A 24,267-nucleotide genomic window follows, 5' to 3' on the forward strand; every position below is an offset into this window, starting at 1 on the left:
TAAACCAGTCAGTACTCCTTTAGAAGTTAATCAGAGATTTACTAGTCAGGAGTATGACATGCATTCTGTACCTCAGGAAACACATGATGATATAGCACTCAATGATCCTACAGGTTATCAGCAATTGATTGGTAAGCTGCTCTACCTCACAATGACAAGGCCAGATATTAGTTATGCAGTACAAAATCTTAGTCAATTTATGCACAAGCCAAAGAAATCTCACATGGATGGAGCTTTGAGAGTGGTTAAATACTTAAAGAATTCACCAGGTCTGGGGATTATGTTATCATCTAAAGTCTCTAAACAATTATCAGTATATTGCGATGCAGACTGGGCTACATGTCCTTTGACTAGGAGGTCGGTGAGTGGCTTTGTGGTGAAGGTCGGGGAGTCTTTGATTTCATGGAAATCAAAGAAACAGAATACAATTTCACGAAGTTCTGCTGAAGCAGAATATAGGAGTATGGCTAATGCTGTTGCAGAAATTGTATGGTTGATAGGATTATATAAAGAATTAAAAGTGGAATTAGAATTGCCAGTCAGGCTATTTTGTGACAGTAAAGCAGCATTGCAGATTGCAGCTAATCCAATATACCATGAAAGAACGAAGCATATTGAGATTGATTGTCACTTCATTCGTGAGAAGATACAAGGGGGTCTTATACAGACAGATCATGTACCTTCCAAGATGCAGTTGGCAGATATGTTAACAAAAGGACTAGGGAGGACACAACATGATTTTTTACTATCCAAGCTTGGCGTATACAATTTATTTGCGCCATACAGCTTGAGGGGGAGTATTAAAGACACTATTGTTAGTTAGTTATAGATTAGATATTGCCTGCTGATGTGGCTAATTAGTTAGTTAGATTAGTGATGTAAAAAGTTTGTTATAACTAATTCTTCTAACTAAGCTTTATGATATAGCTGTATATATGTACAAGCAGTGCTCAGTTGAGGACTAATTCATTCAATACACATTTTCAGTTTCCAATTACAGATCTTCTTCTTCTTAGTTTGGATTCTTTGAAACCTCCATTAAAGGAGTCAACAATTTAACATGAATGTCACACATTTTCCCTTATTCATTGTAGAGCAAGTATTAAATAATAAGTCTCACAAATAGATTCACATAGAGAATTGGATGTCATTATATAACCCCAAAATATCACACAAATCAAGTCATGTTATGATATTCAAGAAGAAGCTCGAACAGTTTTATATTACAAAATGACTATTAATAAAGAACTATATCAAATATAAAATATTAATATCCAACATAAAATATTTCATGATTATCTAATTTTTGCGAGATAAAGTTACCTAGTATAAAGCATTCAATTGATTTTATTTAATATTGTATAGTAGCATATTTGATATGCAGTTACCTATTTGGTTTTTTTTCAAGAATAAGAGAGTTTTTAGTTGTCAATGAAAACACCTCAATACATCACTATAGGCTTTACTCCAAATTAACAACACATAAAAATATGTAAGAATAGATGAAAAATTATCGAAGATAAAGATGTGAGAATATATGTTACAAAAGATTACAAGGCCAAATTTCATGTTCCCTTCAGTTAGTGAATTGACTTCTAAATTTTTTTTTCAAAAAATAATAAATTATGATAAATGTTACAAACAAAGTAACTATGAGATTCGTCTTAGCAAATTGATGCGTACCTCCATTTGAAGCAACTATAGGATCTGTACTACCTGTCGTGGTCACAATCGAATAGTCAATACTTAGAAAGGTAAAAATAATTAATTTATTAAAATTGAAAAACTTTCGGTGACTCGCACTCTTCAAAGATAGGCTGAAAAAATAAATGAAGAAAGAAAAGTAACTGAATAATAAAAGGAAAAAACATGAATTAGTACATTTTAATAAATAATTATCGATTTTAGCGATATTTTTAATTTATTATCATTTATAGAAATACTATATTAAATATGCAATATGTTAACCATAGTGTGAGCTTAAACAAGCTACCATGGTTAGTTAAGTTTACTATTCTGTTAGAAGTAGTTAACATGTTGTTATGTAATCACTTTGGTACTTAGTCTATAAATACAACTCTACTATACTCATTCTGTTTTAACAGAGAAATAAAATGAATACAATCGTTCTCTTCTAGAATTCTCTCAATCTTCCTTCTTCCTTCTTTCTTCTTTCTTCAATATCAAGCTCCATTCATGGAGTCATCATGGTATTAGAGCCTCGTCTAGGTATTAGGCGAAGAGTACAAGTAGTAGATAGTGTAGAGAGTCGAATGTTTTTTTTATTCGATTCAGAAAGTATAACAAGTTTCAAACAAGCAAGTTGAAATCCATGGCAGATACAAACATTGAAGCAACTGCAAATTTAGATTTGCACACAAATACAGCTGGTCAACAAGCCAATTATGTCATTTCAACTCTAGATCACAATCACCCCGTTGTATCTTCAACCAAATGATACTCCAGGTAGCTCCCTAATCTCTCTTCAGCTTACTGGTTCAGAAAATTATGCAATCTGGAGTAGATCTATGCGAATAGGTATTGTAGGCAAAAGCAAATTGGGTTTCATTGATGGAAGGTTCCCTAAGTCTAAATTTGCACCTGAATTGTTTGATATCTGGGAGAAGTGAAATGTTGTTGTACTAGCCTGGATAATGAATGATGTTAGACCGGGTTTATTGAGCAGTGTAGTCTATTGTGGTGATGCTCATAGAGTATGGTGTGATCTAAAGGAGAGAATTGATAAAATTAATGGTGCACATGTGTTTCAATTACATAAGGAGATACACAGTCTAACTCAGGGAACTACGACAGTAACAGACTACTACACTACTCTAAAAGGTTTATCAAATGAGTATGACTCTATCATGCCCTATCCAGGGTGTTCATGTGCTGAATCTAAGAAATTTCAAGAGCATTGTGAATATCAACGACTTCTAGAGTTTCTAATGGGGTTAAATGAGACATATGCTGCAGCCAGAGGTCAAAATCTAATGCAAACTCCAACTTCAAATCTAAATAAAAATTTCTCCCTCATCATGGATCATGAGAGTCAAAGGAACTTGGCACATATCAGTAGTGATGGTTTATTACCAAGGATTATGGAGAGTTCTACTTTACTGAGTCAGAAAGGAGGCAATGGACCTATTATGAATACTAACTTTGGACATAAATCGGGAGGAGGTGGAGGAGGTGGTACAGGTGGTCAGTGTGATAATCAATACAATCCACAGAAACCTCAGAGATCATTTGTGTTTCGCGAAGTATGTGGGTTAAAAGAACACACTAAGGAACAATGTTTCAAGGTTAAAGGTTATCCGGTTGGATGGAGATCCAAGAGAAAAACTGGAGGCTCAAATTCCTATGCTAACATTGTTGAAGTTACTCAAAGTGCAGGTTCTCAAAACACTGGAGGGAGTACTGGAGCTAATGTTCCCACATCAGCTGCAGCTTTCTTCACATAAGATCAATACAAACAAATCCTGAATTTGCTGACTAAAGGAAGTGAAACTGGTGGAGATCAGTCAACAAATGGAGAGCAGGATGCTCATGCAGTGCTACAGGTAGAATTCTCCCTGGATTAATGTCAAATTGCTCTAGTAAAAAATGGATAATTGATACAGGAGCAACTGATCATAGGACATCTAGAGTTGAAACACTTAAAAATATCTCCACAATTCCCCTTACAGAGAGAAGATAGGTTCACCTTCCAACAGGAAATGTAGTTTCAGTCTCACAATTTGGAACCTCAATGCTTGGTGATCAACCTCTAGAAAATGTCCTATATGTACCTGCCTTCAACTGCAATTTGTTATCTGTATCCCAACTAACAAAAGATCTTAATTGCATGGCAGTATTCTTTCCTGATTTTTGTGTTCTACAGGATCTCTCCACTGGACAGGTCAAGGGGATTGGTAAAGAGGAGCAGGGTCTTTATATTCTCAAAGAAGATGTCAGTAGTAGTCTATCATATCATACGTCAACTAGCAAGGTTCATGTAGTTCACAAACCTTAGTCAATTTCTGTGTGGCATAGGAGGCTAAGACATGCTCATGTAGATGTATTAAGAAAATGTCCTAATCTTGTTACCTTGAGTGATGTAATGTCATCTACTTGTTCTGTGTGTCCACTTGCCAAACAGACTAAATTTCCATTTCCTGTAAGCAGTCATATGTCTCAGTCTTTGTTTGAACTAGTACATTGTGATATTTGGGGGCCCTATAGGGTACCCACTCATAATGGAATGAGATACTTTATGACTATCGTGGATGATTTTTCCAGATTCACCTGGGTGTTTCTTATTGCCTCGAAATCTAATACTTTGGTAGTTGTCAGGAATTTCTTCACTCAAGTGAATAATCTATTTTCCACAAGTGTCAAAACATTCCGAATTGATAATGGGAGTGAGTTTTTTAGCAATGCATGTCAATCTATGTTTACTAGCCTTGGGATCTCTCATCAAAGTACTGTTTACACACCTCAACAGAATGGTGTGGCTAAGAGAAAACACAACTATCCTAGATATGGCTAGGGCTCTCAGGTTTCAAGCTTCCATTCCATTGAAATTCTGGGGTATATGTGTTACAACACCTGTGTATATCTTAAATAGACTCCCCTCTAAACTTTTGTCCTATAAAACACCTTTTGAACTGCTTCATCATCACCCCCCTTCCTTGTCTCAAATTAGAACTTTAGGTTGCTTGTGTTATGCTACCTTTCCAACAATTCCTGACAAGTTTTCTCCAAGAGCTATACCTGCAGTCTTGATGGGGTATTATCATCCCAAAAGGGCTATCTTTTACATGATCTACATTCCATTTTTTTGTCAATAGACATGTTGTCTTTAAAGAGGACTTTTTCCCTTCCAAAGATGTACAATTGTCCTCTAATCCTATTTTCCCTGTCATTACTCTCACAGTACCTGACCCTCCACCCTTACCAGTTCCAAATGTTATCCCTAATACTCCTAGTGTCTTACCCTCTCCATCAATCCTTCCTACCCCTGTTCCTCCCAGTACTTCTCTTCCAGCTCCTTCATGAAGGTCATCTAGAGTCTCCAAACCTCCAAATTGGCTGCAAGATTTATCACAAAACCCAGCAGTCACACATGCAGTTTCCAATATCACTTGTTTTATCACAATCTTTCCCCCTCTCATAGTGCATGCGTCTCTGCTTACTCAGCTGTAGTTGAACCTACTTCCTACAAAGAGGTTGCTTTTGATCCTCAATGGGTTCAAGCCATGCAATTGGAGATAAATGCTTTGGGGTCTGGTTGATTTACCCCCCGACAAGAAACCTATTGGGTGTCTACGGATATACAAGATTAAATACAAGTCTATTGGTGAGGTGGAGAGACTTAAAGCTTGACTGGTTGCTAAGGGTTATTGTCAACAAGAGGGCTTGAACTATGGGGAAACTTTCAGTCCTGTAGCAAAAATGGTTACTGTTAGGGCCATAGTTGCTCTTGCAGCTTCTAAAGGGTGGTTTATTCAGCAGATGGATGTTCATAATGCATTCTTTGGTGATCTGGTTGAGGAGGTTTATATGTCTATTCCTTCTGGTTATGCTAGACAGGGAGAGAATGGTAAAGTCTGCAAATTACATAAATCATTATATGGGCTCAAACAAGCTCCTAGACAGTGGAACTTCAAGTAGACACAAGCTTTGATTGACTTGGGATTTCATCAAAGTCACTATGACTATTCTCTAGGCCTCATGGTGAAGATATTGTTGTTGTGCTTGTATATGTAGATGACCTCTTGGTAACTGGGAACAAGCTGTGTCTTATAAAGGTTACAAAGGAGGATCTTCATAGACAATTTAAGATGAAAGACTTAGGAGAACTTAAATTCTTCCTATGGATTGAGTCTGCAAGATCTAGCAAAGGTATTCATTTGTCTCAAAGGAAGTATGCCTTAGAGTTGATAGCTGAATGTGGTTTAAGGGGAGCTAAACCTACAGGAACACCACTAGAGCAAAATCAAAAATTAACATCTGTGAAGTATGGTGAATGTATTCCACATGGAGAAGAACATGAAGATCCCATTTTGCAAGATCCCAGCAGGTACCATAGATTAGTTGGAAGATTGTTATATCTCACTATGACTTGACCATATTTATCTTTTTCAGTACAAGTCTTAAGTCAGTACATGCACAGTCCCAAAGAATCCCACATGGAAGCAGTATTGAGGGTGGTCAGATATATAAAAGAGGCACCAGGCCTTGGGTTGTTTATGCCTGCTGGAGACACTGACCAACTACTTGCCTATTGTGATTTAGACTGGGGTTCATGCATAGAAACAAGGAGATCAGCCACTGGGTATTTAGTCAAGCTAGGAGGGTCATTAATATCCTGGAAATCAAAGAAACAAGAAACTGTTTCTAGAAGCTCAGTAGAGGCTCAATTCAGAAGTATTGACAACTGTGCAGCTGAGATTACCTGGTTAGTAAGACTATTTGAAGAACTTGGATTCAATATTAAACTTCCTATTACTATGATTTGTGACAGCAAGGCAGCAATCCAAATTGCTGCAAATACTATATTCCACGAGAGAACTAACATATTGACATAGATTGTCACTTTGTAAGAGAAAAAAATAGTCAAGAAATACTGAAAATAGAGTTCACACATACACAGGATCAACTTGCAGATGTACTCACAAAGAGTCTTGGGAAATCTCAACATCAGACATTAGTAAACAATCTTGGAGTTATGGATATATTCAAACCATGAGCTTAAGGGGGGGTGTTAACCGTAGTGTGAGGTTAAACAAGCTACCATGATTAGTTAAGTTTACTATTCTGTTAGAAGTAGTTAAAAGGTTGTTATGTAACCACTTTGGTACTTAGTCTATAAATACAACTCCGCTATACTCATTCTGTTTTAACAGAGAAATAAAATGAATACAATTGCTCTCTTCTAGAATTCTCTCAATCTTCCTTCTTCTTTCTTCCTTCTTTCTTCAATATCAAGCTCCATTCATGGAGTCATCACAATATGTATTAAAAGTGAATTATGTATGCAATTATATGAATTATAATTGTTTATTAAAATATATTATGTTTGTTTGGTAAAAATGTGACACATTGTATTATAAGTGTATTAAAATGTGTGATTGTATTATATGTGAATAATAAATTATTCTTTGTAATATGTATTAAACTTGTATTATAAATGAAATTAAAAGTGATCAAATGAAAAAAAATATATTATTGCTATAAACAGTAAATATTTTTTTATTTTAGTATATTTATGTAAGTTTCTCATAATAGTAAATCTCTCTCTATATATGTATTATATATATACACACACAACATTATGGACCTATATATGTGTAACTTATTTTTACAAAAAAAAGGAGAAAGGTCTCTGTGAAGGATGAAATTTTATACTTCTCTGACCTTCTTCAGAAAGTTAATAAAGGATAAAAAACTGCAAGCACACTTTATTTTCCAGCTTGAACATTCCACTTCTGAAGAAGATAGTGCAACATTTGATGATTCAAGAGTTCCCTTGTTCAGCTCTTAGTTTGTAGTTCAATAAAATAATGTATTCTCTCTCTAATGATATTTGTCCATATTAAAGCATGTTGTTATTGTTTTCTAGCATTTTAAGGTCATGAAACACATCGTCTTTATTTGACGAGCATTCCAATTACAAGTAGTTCTCAATATTTCATTATGTGTGATTATATTTTTGGTATATATGAAGTAACTCAACTATATCAAATTAAATCAGAGGCAACCATATGATACATCTTCCAAAAGACTTTGAACCCAAACAAAGAAAAATGTTGTGAAAATTTTTTGTGGATAGAACAAAGACGTGAGAGCTGTTAAGTCGCATCAGCAATTATAAAACACCCCATGTGAGCGTGAGAATAGAGAAAGAGAGAAATGGTATACCTTCCCAAATTTCATAGCCTCCGATGTGATGCAGTTAGATTCTAAAAAAAAACAAATTGTGCACTTTCGAGTTTATTTTAGTTGGGATACAATATCATTGTTACCATGTTCCCAAAATGTTTTCATCTATTAGAAAACCTTTGAAAAAAAATATTATAGGAAAGTTAAAATAACATTTAGAGAGTGATTATTCATTAGAATAATTTTAAAACAAATAAAGTGTGCACTAAAACATTATGTTAATATGATTATATAAATAATAATACTCTACTATTATAAATTTAATAAAAAACAGTTTATAATTGAATAATAAATTTTATAAGTTATTTTTATTTATAAACAAATATGATATTTAAAAATGTCTGCTTAATGCGCGGATACAAATAGTAATTTTCTTAATATATTAAACTATAACTGAAAATATTTCCTAGTTCTAATTATTTATGTCAATAATTATTTTTTTTATAGTACTCTAATAATTATTGAGTTTTCTTTTGATTTGTATTTTTTTTAAAAGGATTCTTGCTTTTTTTAAAAAGTGTTTGTCTTACTTATAGAAGTATTTGCTTTTAAAAAATATACTAAATATAATGTGAATTAATGCGAATATATATTGTATAAAACATTGTTTTAGTCATGGAGAAAGAATAATTTTATTATGTATGCTCATATAAAGATATTTTTGTTGAACTTTTTTTTAGTGTAAATATTGTATCACTTAACATGATTTATACCAAAATCTTAGTAATTTTAAAAGACCAAAATTGCTAAATAATGGAAATATATATATAACTAAGATGCTAATAGAAGTAAGATGAATTAAAAAGTGGAATTTTAATATATTCAAATTGGAAGGCTAAAAAGAATTTTTAAAAATATTTTGATATCAATAAAAAATATTAAGATCATATGAAACGGGCCTACTAAATAGTATTTAATAAGAGGAATTGATACAGACATTCAATTATCATATATAATTGGCAATATATAGATCAATGTTAAATAATAATTAATAGCCTAAAATAAAATTAGCACGTATTAGCTTAAAAGAATTAAAACCAATTTTTTATAGTTTTTTTTTTAATCATGTGCAATTAACTCGCATTAATTAAGCAGATGTGAGATTATTTTTTCTTCCTTGCTTTTAACTCCTATAATAAAGAAAGTTAATTTTTCTATCTTTTTAAATTCTCAAATTCAACTTTATTTAACCGTCTATTTTTAAAAAAAATAGTAACTCAATTTACAGGGACATAAAAATATATTTGATTGTAATTTTATGAATGATTACTTTTTAACAATCAACAATAGTTGGTTTATTAGAAACTGGTTGCCTACTTTTAAAAAGTGAAATATATATGTTTATTAGCTAACCCATTAAAAAAAAGGTTATATCAACTTTAAAGAATGAATTTTTTAGAATTCTTTGAATAACTTATTAAATATTGTGACTACTTTTAAGGTAAGAAAATGTATTACTAATGCTATAATGTATATTAATTATCACATAATCGATAATAATTAATCAAATAATATTATATGACATTTTATTAGAAACTGTAATAATACATATGCATAAATTATACAATAATTAAAATTGTGATTGCACAATTTATACACAAAAAAATATATATAGACAAAATATATATATATAAATAGGGGTATAAATTTTATTGACGTACACATTAATCGTAGCATGTATACATAAACTTTATACTGTATACATAATAATATTATCATCAATTATGCATACTACTATAATGAATACAAAAATGATATTAATATAACACATATATAAATTTAATTCATTAATTGTACATGTGATTTTGTTTATGTATACAGAGAAACTACACTATGTATACATTAGTTCGTATTCATCGTGATTCAGTGAATTGTATTCACGTAATAAACTTGTATACTTTAATATAAATTGAGATTGTAATTTATTACATTGGGCTGTATTCATCAAAATCAACATTATGACTGTTTACGAAGATCTTACGAGAATCTTTCTTACCCATGAAATTAAAAACAAAATTTTCAAAAAATTATTTCCTAAATTTTTGCCAAAAAAAGTTTTAAAAACTTTAGTTCCACAAATCACAAAATTTCAAAATTAATGGTGCAAGAAATGCCACATAATTATATATTAAAAAAATTATTTGAAGGATCAATCGATAAACATACAGTTATATCTTATTTGCATAGACAACGTAAATTAATGAGAATAAGAAAAAATTTAGAAGAGAAGCATATATATATATATATATATATATATATATATATGTCACACCCGGAATCTAGACCCAGGATGCGACCGGCGTCGTTAACCTTTCAGAGGTCGCAGACGAGCCTCTTCTTAGTGTTCATCACAATAATACAGTTAAAATTTGCAGAAAATTAAAAACTTTTAATATACTAATGAAGTATACTTAGACTTCATACTTAAGATTTATAAAAACATATGATATTCTAAACCTGTCTCACATATGTTCAAACCATCTAAGAGTGCAAATATGAATTTAGCCAATAATAGTCAATATGCCATATCGGCCTTAATACAAAAGAATCCAAGAACATAAATGGAAATCTAAAAACTACTAAGTCTTCATAACACCGGAAAATAGATGATAGCGTCCCGAACATAAGGACCTACCAAGACTTGGAGAAAGAGTTCCAAGCTTCTTCAAAATCGACCTCTTTAACTTCAATGACAGTAATGTAAAGTAATGGAGTTAGTACGCCACATGTACTAAGTATGGGTATATGCACATAACACATAAGGACATGCATGAAAAAGAATCATTTATCATATCTTTAGAAAACAGGCTAAGCCATATGAAAATTTTCAATACACATACCATATAACATATACAAATTAAGGATTTCATTGACATCAAACGTGAACATAATTAAAGACATATTATCATAGTCATGTTAACTTTTCATATTCAATCAATCACATAACTCAACATACAAAACACCTACCAATGATCCCATCCCCAACAAACAAGTGCAATGATCATGTGAAGCCCCATAACCCCACACAACCAAGTAGATAAGATAGGAGACCATAAGCAAAACTTTGATTCATATAACTTGTAACATAATTAGTCATCACTTCATATAACAATATAACCAAATAACATATTCATCATAATAGCCAACATTCATGTAAGAGTAACATCATATATCATAAACATATAACTTTTATATCATCATATTAATTAAGAACAATCTCCTAGGACTTACCTTAGAGTCAACTTGTGCAATGTCTAGGTAGCATCCTATACCACTACCTATACTAAGCAAACTCCTCAAGTCACTCTAGTCGACGTTCACTTACTTGTCTTTCGTTTACATGAGGGAAGATACGCCTAACCGACATAGATCATGTGAGCTAAACATGAAATTCGGTGTCTTCCCCACACCGAAAAGAGGTGGTCTATCGGCCAAAGTAGAACCTAACATGACATAGATTTCTAGGTGAATCCACTAGCTAGTATCCTTTGGTGGCAACATAGTTCAAGAACTAGGAGATGTATTAGAGATCCATAGTTCCACATTACATGGCAGCCTCAATCTCATGAGAATCATTGTGAACCTACCTTCCCTTAGGGAAGAGACACTTTCCATATCTAGTTCATCGGTGCTTAACTTGAGTCCCTTTTCTTGAAATAACCTTTAATTTGTTTTTCATAATAAACTTATCGTAGGTCATATGAGATTATCTCCTTGTATAACATGATCATGAGCTCTTTTAGATTAGATGAGAATTGTCCTTTCATCGTAACCTTTCTTTTGTGAGATTAACATAACATAATCACCTTGTGTAAAGCATACAAGGGATATCATAAACTTGCATATTTGTGTTCTTATCATGATCTCACAATTTACATATTCATAGCCAGCATATTCACATAACAACATCATACATATTTTTCATAACATAGCATCATAACTTATAGGCTAATATAAACATCTTAGAGTAATCACAATTTTAGAAGACTTATCTCTTGTTTTCAAGAACCTTATTCATCATGCGATATTCATAATAATACTTAGTGAAATAATCAATGACATAATCAAGAACAACTCATAAAATCATGTACAAGATCAATGCATAACATATGAGAAGGTAAACGAGTCATTAAAGGGTTCATTCAAGTCTTAATCCAAATCCTAACGTTTACACGTTATCAAATACCATAAACAGCCCATTCGAAACCAATAAGCAGCCCATTCGAAACCAACACTTAGAGAAATATCATGCATCACACGTCATTCAAACATTAACAATCAATTACTCAACAATTCGTGCGAAATTGAATATAGAAAACATTTACTTTTCACAGAAAATCACAAATCTAGGGTTAGGAAGAAAATACATTTTGTACAGTAAAGACCCTAGTATTCGAAGTCTTGAAAACTTATCTTGAAAGGGTGAAAAATCCATACCTTATAGATAAAGAATCCACGAAAATCTGATTGGAAATTACGAAATCTTCGTCTTCTTTCTTAAACTTTTCTTGTTCTTCAATGGAGTTTGGAAAAAGAGAGCCTTCTTGAGAGATCAAGAGTCGTTTGATTCTGATTTGGGACGTGTAAATGTGGTCTAAAACTAACCTAATATCAATATATAGACGTCCCAAGAATTACCCTAGAGACCCTCCACTTAAATCACCTAAAACGCCACTCCTTAATTGACTACAACTAGGAGAACATTTGACTTAGGGTGTCGGATTTTGACTAGGATTTAAATTAATTAATTAGTGACCTGGGATGATTACTAAAGTACCCCTAAGTCGTTAAGACCATAACAAATCCCTTTCGACCATCCTAGGTTAGGTACTAGGATGTTTCTTTAGTTAGTTACTCGGCTAGTGTCACCCGGTTAGGTCTTAGGTTGTCGGGTGCACTTGTTAGTTTATTTTTGTTTGTCCTAGGTTAGTTAGCTAGTTAGGTAAGTTAGTTAGAGACTAAGACTGGTTAGGAAGCTAGGCCCCATGTGGCTTGGACCGCCGTGCGCCTGCCCCCTAACCACCCTAACCGAATCGGTTGGGCTTGTCTTTTTGTCTCTCGGCCGGCAGCACATGTGCTTGCACATGTGTTGCAGCGCCCTTCTTGTTGTCCCAAAGATCCTCACTATGTCCTTGGGCACTGCTTAATCTACATGATCGTTTAAATGGTTATGTGCTATGGTACCTAGGATTGACACTTGGATGCCTCGTACCTAATGTGCACAACTAAGAAATTAATATTTTAGCTTAGGGTCTTCATTGCAGGTACAATTCCTAAACAAGCTTGGATTAGGGCATCTGAACGTCAAAGTGTATTCTAAGTTACTTGTTAATACATAGAAATTGGCTAACACCGTTAAGCCAATATTTTCTAACATGCCCAATATTATTAAATATGGACAATGCGATGCCTATGTACCTTAATACATATTCTTAAAATCTAATACGCTCTTCACTGGACAATTATATTTTCTGGGAACATCATTTTAAGCATTATTAAATATATTAAGCTCTAATACACACACACACACACACACACACACATATATATATATATATATATATATATATGAAAATGATTTTAGAAAAAAAAATAAAAGATGGTCGAATAACCTAAATTTCCGCAAAACAAAATTGAAGTAAATTCAATTCTACAAAGCATGAAATTCAACAATTAATTTGACAAGAACAAGATTATAATATAAAGATGATTTTTGAAAGTATTCATGAAAAAACATATTGTTATATCTGATTTTCATAAAAAAAATTAAATTAAAAAGAAGAATTGAAAATTAGGGAGAGAATTACGTATGAAAAGAAGTTTGGAAAGAAAAAAGGAGTCAAAAAATAGAAAGAACTCTATTCTAAAAATATTGACAAAATAAAAAAGAGATAAAATAGGGATGATAAAACAATAATTATTGAGAACGTATGTTTGAGAAAAATAAGGTGTACAAAAATACATTTTAAAAGAAAAGAAAAATAACTATCCAATGCCAAATAAATAAAATAAAGTCTTTTTTTTTTGCGAAAAAAATTAAAGGTTATTTATTGCTAATTTAATATATAGGATGTCATGTCATTTAATAATTGATAGATACATTCTTTAAGTAAAAAAGGATAAATTCGAATTATTTCTAATAGGTTAATGATGTTTTTCTAATCAAATAAATGGAACTAGAACAATTCGGAATCATTTGGAAAAACTTATTCGGATGTGATGTATACATTAAAATAATACAATGTAAAAGTAAAATATGTGTTAATCAATTAAAATTATGTAAAATGAATAATAAATTTAAATACATAATGTGCATATATTGAATTAGAGTATACATTCAATGTAAATAAGTTTTTTCCTAATTATTTCTATACATTAATAATTTTTTTTGATCCAGTAAATTGGAGGGAATTTTGAACAATTTGTAATGGTATTTTAAAGGAAAAATTGCACAACAAAGCAAACTTATATTATCTAATTACTTATCATAGTTATAGTTTGTTATAATTACCACTCGCGACTAATATTATACATTTATTACGTGGGCTGAGTTCGAGTTTGTATAATTAGTCACGTTTGTATATGTATAATTCGCCAGAATATACAAATACATATAATATACAATTATTTAACCTATATACATACACAATTCACTCTGTCCCACTCTCTCCCCTCTCTCTTCCCTCTCCCATTTTCGCTTGCTTTATATACAATTTATACGCATAATATACAATTATATACATATACAATTTACCTCTCTCCAACTCTCTATCCTCTCTTACTCGTCTCTCTCCTCCCTCTCTATATTGCTCGCCTCTCTCCTTCCTCTCCCAGTCTCGCTCGCATCTCTCCTCCCTCTCTTTACTTCCTCTCCCAATCTCGCTCGCCCTTCTCCCCCCTCTCCCAAGCACTCTTTGTCATATATACAAATAAATATGTATGATATACAATTATCTAACCAATATAAATATACAATTCACCTTTCTCTCACTCTTTTCCCCCTCTCTCCCAATCTCGCTCGCCTCTCCTTCGTATAACATATAGTTACAAATTGTAATTATCAAATTATAACTATAAAGCGTAATTAATTATTTTAAGTAACTATATGTCAAAGTTTATGTATTTTTAAACCTTGAAAGTTTATATATTTTTAAACCTTGTGTTTTGTCAAACACTGCTACCCGACTGAATGTGCCGGGTCGGATCTGGGCACGCATTGGCTCACCAATCGAAATTACAGGAAAGGAGAAGAAGTTTCTGGGAAATTCGAATCCCTTCAAATTTCGGTGACAGTGAGAAGTTTGTTGTTAATACAAATTCAAGAATGGAAAGAGGAAGGGGAAGATGGATTTCAGTTTCACGTGGGATGCTACCTCTTTTAGGCTGCATACAGTGACCGAATATTACAGGCTGGACAGAAAAGCCCCTGTTACAGCAGCACTTGTTGCTGCTAATACAATATATACTTAAGGCCCACTTTTCTTCATTCTATACTTCCTACCATTAATCAAGTATGGTTTAATCCCCAGCTCATTCTTAAGGTATGAACCCATTTTCATTTCTTCCTTTTTTTCGCTATATTATATGGATTAGGTGTGATGCTGGTATGTAAATTGATCCAATTAAACTAAAAATTGGATGGACAACTTCATGTACTTGCTTGAAGGTGCTGTATAGAAACGGGCTGCAGTAGGTGCTGTGCAAAATTTCCAAACTAAACCAAAATTTTGCCTATATATATATCTACCTATATTTGTATCTGAAAGTGATATATTCAGGTAGTTATACCAACTTTAGAAAATAACTAGATTTTTGGGGAGACCATGGGCTTACATGTCCCATTATGTAGGCTATAAATTCGCCATTGTTTGGATTGACTTAAATAATTGATTATCTTAACAAAAACATCTATGTTACTAAATATCTAAAAAATTACTATGCGGCCAGTTTTTGTTAAAAAAAAGTTCTCCAGATCTATTGGGGCTTTAAGCATAAATGCAATTAACTTACCGGGCTTTTATTAGCGTGGCAAAGAAAGAAGTACAAATATATATGTAAAATGCAAGAAAAAAGTAACTTTAATTCATAATGATTTCCTTAACAATTGATCTATGCTTTTACCAATCATGTTTGTTGTTTAGTACTTGTGGACAATGAAGTGCATGCCTTAATGCCTTGTACCTCACAACTTAAGTGAGGCTAAGTGCCTACACTGAGCTTCAGGGATGAAGTGTGCCTCACATGAGCCTTTGACTTCACTTGGATGCAACTCTTAATTCGTTTTATGCCTAAAAAAGGTTCATTTTAATCAGTTAAAAGGATGTTGATGTCCAAGTTTGAAAATTGTATTTGACTGTCTTCAGTGTTGGCCTAAATATTCTGTCCCCTGGTGCTATCAAATTGAAGATTCTTAAAGCCCCAATTTGAGAAATCAAGTGGCTATGCCAACAATTTTGGTGTTCTGGTTAATTTTTTCTAATTTATTGTTACGTGTTACGCACACTTCACCATATCATCTATCCAACAATCAGCAGCAAGAAAGGGAGATGTACAACATGAAATGGAAGGTCTTAAAAGAATTACATAGCCTTGAATTTTAACTTAACAATCAATTCTTCCCTTTCAAAGGCATCAACTCTCATCTCTTATGTGCAAATTAAGAAATAGTTGTCTTCTGCAATTGGATGTCAAATCACAATGATGAAGTTGGAATTCTATGTGTTGTATTTGAGTGTTTCTTTGTATATATGCATTATTTTTTCATGATAGATGGAGTGCCCTTTTTTAAACTTACTCTAACATTATCACTCATGTTTTTATGTGGTTATCGAACTGACTTTTATGTGGCGTTCCCTCTTAAATCAGTTGTTTTCACTATAACTCTGTCCCAGAACTTCTATTTCATTGTTTGATCGATGCAGACAAAGATGCTCTCAGAATAATATTGTGTTTTTTCCATCATGAGTAGAAATGACATGGAAGGATAAGATGTCAGGCTTATTTAATCTAACCGAGGTGTCATATCATTGCATCAGGACATTTATGGTATCTCTTGAACAACTGAGTGTAGAGTAATGGCCCTTGATATTACTGAAGAAAATGTCAATTCCCCCTTATGACTGGTTGGGTGTGTGTTTTAAGATTTACATGTTTCTACTCTCGGCTATACATTGCTTGATTATTTTATTTTTGACAAGACATCACTTGAATGAGAGTAAGTTGATCAAAAGTTGTACTAATATTTTTCCCAGCTGTTCCATGATGTACACCATTCTTTAGTGTATTCATCGTGGCACCTTTCTGAAGTTTTGGTCCAGAAAGAATCTTGTGAGTGTTCATATGATGGTTACTTTTGGATGTATCATTTCAGTTCACATTTCTAACTCCATTTGTTCTTTTTGTAGACATTACTTTTTTCTGTCGTGCTAGCTGATCATAAGGCCAACAGCTTTGCTGAGCTGCATGTTTTAGTTTTTGGAAGGTCATGTGTCATATTATTCTGTTATTATTTGATGAATACATATTTTGATTTCGCTTGTGCAGCACAAGGACCTGAAACGATTCTTCCTGTCAGCATTTTACCATTTGAATGGTTCTCACTTATTCTACAATATGCTCTCACTTCTGTGGAAGGGGATTCAATTGGAGACATCAATCGGAAGTGCAGAATTTGCATCGACAGTTGCAGGCCTTAGTTGCTATGTCCCAGGGCATCACACTATTGCTTGCGAAGTCCCTTCTGCTGTTCTTTAACTATGAGAGGCCCTACTATCAGGAATATGCTGTGGGATTTTCTGGTGTTCTCTTTGCCATGAAAACTATTCTCAATGCGCAATCAGATGATTATACATATGTCATGGGCTGTTGGTACCGACTCGTTATGCTGCCTGGGCAGAACTGATTCTCATACAAATGTTCGTACCTGGTGTCTCATTTCTTGGCCACCTTGGTGGAATACTTGCCGGCCTTCTGTTTTTGTGTTTAAAAGCATCGTATTCAGGTGCAAATCCACTGAGGACAATCATCAGAGGTTTTGGGCATGCACTGAACTGGCCTTTAAGGTTTATGAACTGTTTATTCCGAAGGCAAAGAATTGGTGGTAGAGGAAACGTTGGTGGGAGACAGACAAGAGATACATCTCAAATGTGGCGATGCCAAGGATGTACATTTGATAATTCAGGCTGGTTAAATGTTTGTGAGATGTGCAGCACAAGTCGTACTGATGATGTGCTGTCGTCTCTTAGTTCAACGGATGAGGTTCAAGATCTATCATTGGATGAGTTGCGGCATCGGAGAATTCAAAGATATGGTAGATGACAAGGAAGATTGGCTTAATAGCTTTCTCTGGAAATGGTCATATTGAAGCAGGATTGTAGATCCTGAAGATGCCATAAATGATATGTTGAATAATCGCTGTGCTATAGTCGAAGAAAGCAGTAATTACCTTACTGTTCAGGTACAATAGCTGTTCATTAACGTATATAAAGGTTGAAATTTTGTAGACATTGTGTTACCCTTTATCTTGTCATGCATTCAAAGGGGAAGTTTCCACTATAGGCAAATGCATGGGAATCCTTTTTTATGTCAAGCATTGGCATTCTCTAACTTCCATTTTACTTCAATTTTGTGGTTATGCTCATCACATTTCTGTCACAAACAGGTAGGATATTCAGCTTCCTCTACTTGATCAGTGTAATTACTAATTACCCTTCCCAATTTAAGGTTGTTTGGACGGTATGATTGTTATATCTATCTATAATAATAACTAGGAGCATCTTCAAAAAATTCCATGGGCATTGTGCATTGTTTCAGTCTCTTACTATATCTGTCATTAGCACAAACTTTAAACTCCTGCTTTACTGAAGGTAGAATGGATTGGTTGTATGTCTGTTGTATTTTGGATTAGGACTTTCTGGTTTAATTTCTTCATTCAGATAAATTCTTCTCGTTTAACTGAATTATGTATCATATAAATTGTGAAGTAGCAGTACATCACCATGGAGTTCCTCTACATTAAAGAAGCACAAAGAAACAAAAAGGCTACTAGAGTCTTATCTGTAGTAAATAGAAAATAACATATGCAAAAACATCATCTACGTCTTGTCAAGTGTTGTCTTCAAAGATCAGTTGTACGTGAAACGACACTGATCATAACCTGCCAAATAAGAATGTATGATGAACAATAAGACATGCTTAACGCAAAAATTCTTTCCATTTTTTAATGGAGTTTGAGAGTCTTACTTGGATCAACAGTGACTAGCATGGCAGTGCCTCCAAAGTCACAAGTTCCTCCACCCTGCTTCTTTTTCTGCCAGTAGCTATTGAAAGCATAAGAAGCATGAGAAAGCAGAGTAGTCGGCTGGTAACACGCCCCATTGGGTTGTATGGCATCACAACCAGCACCAGAACCACAAGCATAGTCCAATGCCTGCTGAATCAAGTCTGCTGGTACCGTTGGCTTAGCCACACACCAGATGGCATTTTCAGGTTTCTTAGAAGGAGGTGGTGTCGATGAATGACTACTGTTCGGTGGTGGCTGATTAACTGCTGGTGGCTTAGGTGCATTATGCTGTGGGGTTTGTGCAGTTGGAGATGGTGGTGGAAGAGTGGGAAGTAAAGGTGTTGGCATAGCAGCAGGAGTAAGAGGAGGAGTGATTGTCCCATATGGAGATGAGTTTTGTGGACTTGGTGGCACGGACTTCAAAGGAGCAGGAGGAGAGGATATCCCCAGTGGAGGAGAGTTAATTTGAGGATTAACTGGTGGTACAACTCCTGAAAGAAGAGGAGGAGGAGAAGTATAAGTTCCATATGGAAAAGAGCTTTCTGGACTAGTTGATTCAACTTGCAGGAGTCGTAAACGCTGGTAACGTCCAAGACTAGGAGTAATCCTGGCTCTATCTGCATTTTCCGGCAAAAACATGAATTTAGCAACTTGACGTTTGTTATTATGAGGCAATTTATGTATTAGTTTATGCATAGATTAGTTATATAGGGTGTAACATGAATAATATTTCTCCTAACGAGCAGTTGAGCAGAACCCGATCCCTGATATAAACGTGCATAAAACAAATAGGGAGGGATTGAGTTAAATATACATCTATATTACCATAGCATATAAATTTTCTTGTATTTGCATACTTACCACTTAAACCAAAGGGACTTGAGGCTACAAGCACTTGATATGTGGATAAGGCAAGAATGTAGAATTTCATAATGCTGCTTGTTGAATCCATCATAGTCTCTTGAGGATCTGGTAGGTAGCTACAAGCATTGAGACTTGAGAATAAGAAGAGGTAAAGTGGGGTCCTGGAACATGTAAAGGTGATAAAACAGTAAAATTATTTGCTTTACAAGCCAACCCAGAATATATGTTTTCTTCCAATGTCAGGAAACTAACTAGTAAATTAAACAGAAAAGGTACTCCTATCAAGCAATAGTTTCTTTTCGAATCTATCTTTTGCTTCCCACCTACTCCAATCTCATGCAACTTTCACATAGAGATAAAGCTTTAATACAGAACCCTTTGATACGTGTACAACACAAGAATTTCAACCCCCAATACTATATTTCATCATCAAGGATTACAATCATTCTCCAGCCAAAACAACAGTCAAAATTTTAAGTAAAACTTATGTCACAACTAAGCTAACACATGCAAAAATGTAGGATACTTGTAACTTTATATTAGTTTTCAATAAAATATACCTCTTGTCCTAGGCGTAATATTTCGCTTTTCGAGAGTCAAATCATATTATTTTAATTAATTTGTTTTATATATTTCATGTTGATGTGAGGAAATTTTTACTTGTGGTACTTTTCGTATTATTTTTGGATATACAGATTTTAATTTTTAAATATTACTCCCATCTCAATTTGTGTGAATTTGTTTGATTGGACATGAAGTAAGAGAAAAGAAACCATGGAAATTTGTTGTCTAGAATTAGTCATTTTTTTTTTTGGTAAATTCATTTGATTAAGACAAAATCTGAATATAAAGTTAAATTGTTACTTATTTAACTAAGGAGAGGGAAAGGAGAAATAAGGGAGAGAATTACAAGGTGGAGAATTGAAGTCTCACCACCAAGGAGAAAGATAGCCAACTAAGGCATTACGATTCCCTAGTTAAATTAAGAAGTAATTTTTAGACTAATCAAAAAGAAAAGAACAAAGCGTCACAAAAGAACTGGAATTGATGGAGTATTTCAAAATTTAGTTAAATTAATCTTCATGAAGCGAAGCATGAAAATTACTTAAGGATTTAAATCCATTTTTAGGTGAAATTTTATATTTGAGTTCCCAATCATATGGGTAAACTAACGTTAAAGAAATTTTCAGTTTCGATGTTGGGTCTAGGGGTTAAAGTGACTTTTGACAAAACTTCTACATAGTAATATAAGTATGATGGACTCGTATTTACATGTAGAACATGTTTTCAATAGATTGAGAGTATTCTGAGACTACAAAAAGGAAAAAAAGGGATCTTCATTATGGTGAGTACATCGCTAGGTTGTTTTCGATATATCAATCAAATTTAAGGCAAATTAAAGTTCGTCAATTAAATTTAAAAAGAACAACATGTACTAGTATATACAAAACATGCATTACGAATTTGTATTGTTTGATCCTGGGGCTAATTTCTCGTATGTGTCTTTTGCATATTTTGCAGCTGGTTTTGATATGATGTGTGATAACATGTTTGTGCCTATCCATGTTTCTACATGTGTGGGTGAGCCCTTAGTGGTGATCGAGTCTTTCTCGATCCTTTCATGTTTCTTTGGGTGGGTTTGACACTTGAGTAGACTTGGTCACTTTGGGTTATGGTAGACATTGATGTCATCTTGGGTATGGATTGACTATCTCGTTATTATGTTATTCTTAACTGTAATTCCAAGACTGTAACCTTACCCTTGCCTAACATTCTGAGGCTTAAGTGAAAGGGTTCTTACCCTAGCAGGGTTATTTATTTCATCCTTGCTCAGAGATGGATAGATAGAGGTTGTTTGTCCTACCTAGCCTTCATCTGGGATACTAGTTGCTTACATCCATAGTTTATTCAAACAAGGAGAAACGTCGTGGTGACTTAAAAAATAATCAATTAATTTAATTTTTAAAAATAATTAAGAAAAAAGAGTTTTAAAGGAGTTGCCACTTAATTTTAGGGAAAACAATGAAATCAATTAATTAATTAATAAAATAATATTTGCGAAACCAATAGATTATAGATAAGAGGTTCAAGGTATTCCAAAAGAAAGGTGTTAGACATCCTTTGAAATCGACTGAATTCATATATACAAAAGAATTAATAAATAATATAATTCGAACTTCATTCTAATTGTTTCAACGGAAAACAACTCTTGAGTACCTATAAAGACACTTACTAAAAATGTTATTAATAAATAAATATGAATAAAAATAAATGAATCAAATGATAACTTAAAAATATTAACTCGTTTTATTAAGATTAGAGACCTTAAAAATCGACGATAATTTCTCTATTGACTAATTTTAACAAACAAAATATATAAACTTGAACAAAACTTTCATCATTTAAAATAGAGAAGCCTCGAAAATCGATAGATTTTTTTTCATTGGCCAACTTTTAACATACAAAGAATATGATATCAATTATCAATTAGATAACAAAAAAACAACAAATTTATCAAGCACATGACACAAATAATAAGCCAACAACAGTATAAAAATTTCAAAGAAAATAAGTAACATTCCAATATAACAACATCAGATTGAGTAAAAGATATCAAACACCATAAATTATTATATTAAAAAAGTACTCCCTCAGTTTTGAAAAGAATGATCTATTTTGATTTGGAACGAAGTTTATGAAAAGAAAGAAGACTTTTTGATCTTGTGGTTCTAAAATAAAGTTATGTCAAACATACTGAAATGTCCTTTATCTTGTGGTCTTAAACATGTCATGTAAAAAGTTAAAGTTAAAGTGTTCCCAAAAGAAAAAAGAGTCATTCTTTTTGAAATAGACTAAAAAAAAAAATAAGGTCATTTTTTTAAAACAGGGGAATAACATTTATCAAAAGGAAATCAACCCTGCAGAATAAATTTTAAAAAAAACAATCACTAATTAAAGTAACAAACAACAATTTCAAAATTTGATAAAATTACCCGTAAATGTCGTTGTTTTGATGGCATCACCGGGGGAATCTGGCTGGTTGTGACTTTACGGGATGGTAACCTGCAAAAAAATAGAAAAGAAATGAAGGGGGGAAGAGGAATGGGACTGGCAGTGGCTTTGAATCTGGATTAATTCGGGTTGAGGTCACGGTGGCTTGATTCTTCGCCGAAAATGGTGAAAAACAAATGGGTTGTTTGGAGTTTCTGGTGGTGTTGTTGTTGGTAAAGGTTGCTGGAAAAATAGAGGTCGTATGGCATTGTTAGTCGGTAGTGAACTGGTGGAGCTCGAAAAATTGGGATTTTGGCCGGTGGTTGGTCGGAAAAGGGATACGCTCGTTTAGGTTGTTGGTTTTCAGGAAAAAATTGTGATTTTCGGCAGGTTTGAGTTTGGTGGCTTATTCACCGGAGTCGGCATTGAATGGTGAAGCTTTGGTGGCTTGTTTCACCGCCATAAATGAAGAAAAGGAAAGGGTTGAATAGTAGAATTGAGAGTCCTTGGTTGTTGTTGCCGGAGAAGAAACGACAAAGATAAAAATAGGGGGGTTTTGGGGCGGTGGACTCACCGACATCCGGTGGACCTCCAATGACTTGTCGCAAAAAATAAGAACAACAAAAGAAAACTTGTACTAGACTAAAAATCTGAAAATTAATCCTAAATTTTATTCACCACTAACTTAATTATAAAAAAAATAACTTAGAAAATTGAAAATCATATATATCACAATATTATTATTTTAAAACTGTGAACCGAAATTACCCACTTATAAAATATCTATGTATGAAATCTTTTTCATATTTGAATGAATTTCTAGTCTAGAGAAAAATATCAAAATGAATATTAATAAATGTAACAAATAAAATGAATATTATAAAATGTAACAAATGTAACTAACGACATATAAAAATGTAATTTAAGCGAAATAATAATTTAATTAAAATGAACAAATAGTTTAACATATTCAACCGATGGTGACAAAAAATAATACAATTATAATTTAGTACAATTAAAATTAACTGTTAAAAAATCCTGAAATTTGACAAATAAGGATAAACTTATTTAAAATTAGGAAAAAAGGATAGATATACTCTCGAACTATCGTAAATGGTATCTAAATAGCACCTGTTGTACTTTTAGGACGCTCACATCCTTACCGTCAAAATCTTAGAGTATCTATACCCTTATGATAAACAGCA

At 33.1% G+C, this 24,267-nt stretch overlaps 1 protein-coding gene and 1 pseudogene across 2 annotated transcripts; one reads left to right on the forward strand and one right to left on the reverse strand.

The window, feature by feature from the left end:
• The first annotated feature begins 15,107 nt into the window (after positions 1-15,107).
• LOC107020872 lies at positions 15,108-18,705 on the forward strand (annotated as a pseudogene).
• Positions 18,706-18,868: 163 nt separating this feature from the next.
• On the reverse strand, positions 18,869-23,714 carry LOC107020873 (glucan endo-1,3-beta-glucosidase-like). 2 transcript variants are annotated; one of them, XM_015221397.2, is made up of 4 exons: positions 23,065-23,714; positions 20,069-20,187; positions 19,168-19,824; positions 18,869-19,081 (listed from the first exon to the last, which is right to left on the reverse strand). In XM_015221397.2, exons 2-4 carry the CDS (start codon positions 20,160-20,162, stop codon positions 19,050-19,052), a joined length of 783 nt encoding a protein of 260 aa, XP_015076883.1. In that variant the 5' UTR covers positions 20,163-20,187; positions 23,065-23,714; the 3' UTR covers positions 18,869-19,049. The 2 variants fall into 2 exon arrangements, with proteins under 2 accessions (XP_015076883.1, XP_015076884.1); XM_015221398.2 differs by having other exon boundaries at positions 20,069-20,232; positions 23,065-23,713.
• Positions 23,715-24,267: the final 553 nt, after the last annotated feature.

The sequence above is a fragment of the Solanum pennellii genome, chromosome 5 (assembly GCF_001406875.1).
Source record: "Solanum pennellii chromosome 5, SPENNV200".
Classification (NCBI taxonomy): Eukaryota; Viridiplantae; Streptophyta; class Magnoliopsida; order Solanales; family Solanaceae; genus Solanum; species Solanum pennellii.